The sequence below is a fragment of the Limulus polyphemus genome, unplaced genomic scaffold (assembly GCF_000517525.1).
Source record: "Limulus polyphemus unplaced genomic scaffold, Limulus_polyphemus-2.1.2 Scaffold1421, whole genome shotgun sequence".
NCBI lineage: Eukaryota > Metazoa > Arthropoda > Merostomata > Xiphosura > Limulidae > Limulus > Limulus polyphemus.
The window spans coordinates 5851-7543 of record NW_013667031.1 but is presented as its reverse complement, the minus strand read 5'-3'; the positions used below and the strand labels follow the sequence as shown (position 1 = coordinate 7543).

The 1693-nt window shown below is 34.1% G+C and overlaps 1 protein-coding gene across 1 annotated transcript in view; it reads right to left on the bottom strand.

Moving 5' to 3' along the window:
- The window catches only part of LOC106463480 (testis-specific serine/threonine-protein kinase 1-like), a gene marked incomplete at its 5' end in the record, with an annotated part of 2740 nt that extends 2148 nt beyond the window's left edge, over nt 1-592 (bottom strand). The window contains one exon of the mRNA XM_013923519.1: nt 418-592. Within this exon, the coding sequence (XP_013778973.1) occupies nt 418-592 (175 nt within the window). The remainder of the gene's footprint in view (nt 1-417) is intronic.
- Nucleotides 593-1693: the final 1101 nt, after the last annotated feature.

The window sequence follows — 1693 nt, the reverse complement described above, 5'->3', positions numbered from 1 at the left end:
CTACGGTGAAAGCACACACACACACACACACACACACACATATATATATACACAAACTGTACAAATACATCCAGTGGTATCGTGCCCATAGCTATGGGATGGCACGGGCTTCCAAATGTTTTTCAAATCTGTGTATAAACATTTGTTTAACTATGTTCAGGATATCTGTCTATATTGGAAAACAATAATTTAATCAACGTAACAATGGAAATTTAATAATATAAAAAAGTAAATGGCACCCCACATATCATTATTTGTACAGTTATTATTATTATTAACCCCCCACTGATAAAAAAATTTATTTGTTTACTGACTCCACCCCCCCCCCAAAGCTACATGACGTCACTGCAAACATCTGTAATATTCATGTAAGAATGTAACGGTTATGTTAATTTACACATTTCAGTAAAAACATACCACATCTGCGACTGAATCCGAAGTCTGTTAATTTCACCTTGTCATCTTGTGTCAGAAGAATGTTATCGCATTTCAAGTCTCGGTGAGCTATCTGCAGAGCATGGAGGTACTGGACTGCAGTAACAAGCTGGTAGAAGTAACGACGGGCTTGATCTTCTGGTAGGTTATGATGCCGCTTGAAAGAAGAGAGAGATTATTTACTAAACCAGTATATAAAATATTTATAAAGCCTTAAAATAAGATAATGAATAGAAGCTTATGACATACTTTATCCAAACATGATTGTGGCCACAACATATCTAGTCGCCAAAAACAGCTGAAAAAAGACATCTTTCTTCTTCACCAGATCACATAGTCCCAAGTGATATACTTGAATTATCATAATAATGATGTACTCTTTCTTGAACATTAGAATAAGTTGACGAACGTACTATAAAATAAAAACAATTCAAGCTTGAAGAGTATTTGTAAAGCTAGAGTTCTGGGTTTCATCTCTGGTGGTGGGCACATCACAAATAGCCCACTGTGTAGCTTCGTGCTTAAAACAAAAAATAATTTTCCTTAATGTTCTAACGCTTTATTCTTGAGCTTCCATGGGAAATAAAGATAATCGGAGATGTCATACTTAAGTTTATTTTAAAATACGCACGTTTTTGCATATTTCGTAAAAACTAATTTTTCATCAAAATCACCAAGGCTATACACTGGGTATTTTTCCAAAATTTCGTGAAAAATTTTATTTTCATATTATTGGACTAGAAAGATGCCCTTGATGTATACAATAGAAAATGGTATATTTTTCAGGAATATTCCAAATATTTAAGCCAGGATTTCTTTTTTAAAATTTCCGCTATCTATGATCTTACTCTACTTCTTAAGAGAACATAGTTAATAGATAAGCTTGATAAGAAGAATTTTCCTTTAAAATTTAATAATCTAGAACAGGGGTCACCAAACTACGGCCCGCGGGCCGGATCCGGCCCGCGAGATCAGTTCATCCGGCCCACCGCTGCACTGTGCCACAAATGAGCTAAAATATAATTATTTATATGGAAATATCATAGATTTTAGATAAACTTACTATGTAAAAAAAAAAAAATTAAAGTAAGTGTAAGTAAGTGTCCAAATTTGTCCAATCTGATTTTTGCATCTGACAGAAATATAAGTTTTAGGAAAATCAGTGACATAAAAAATTCGGAAACTTTGGATATCAGAGCGCTTTTTGTGTAAGTACCTCCAATGAGAGTTCATTCCTGCAGTCGCCTCTGATAACTTA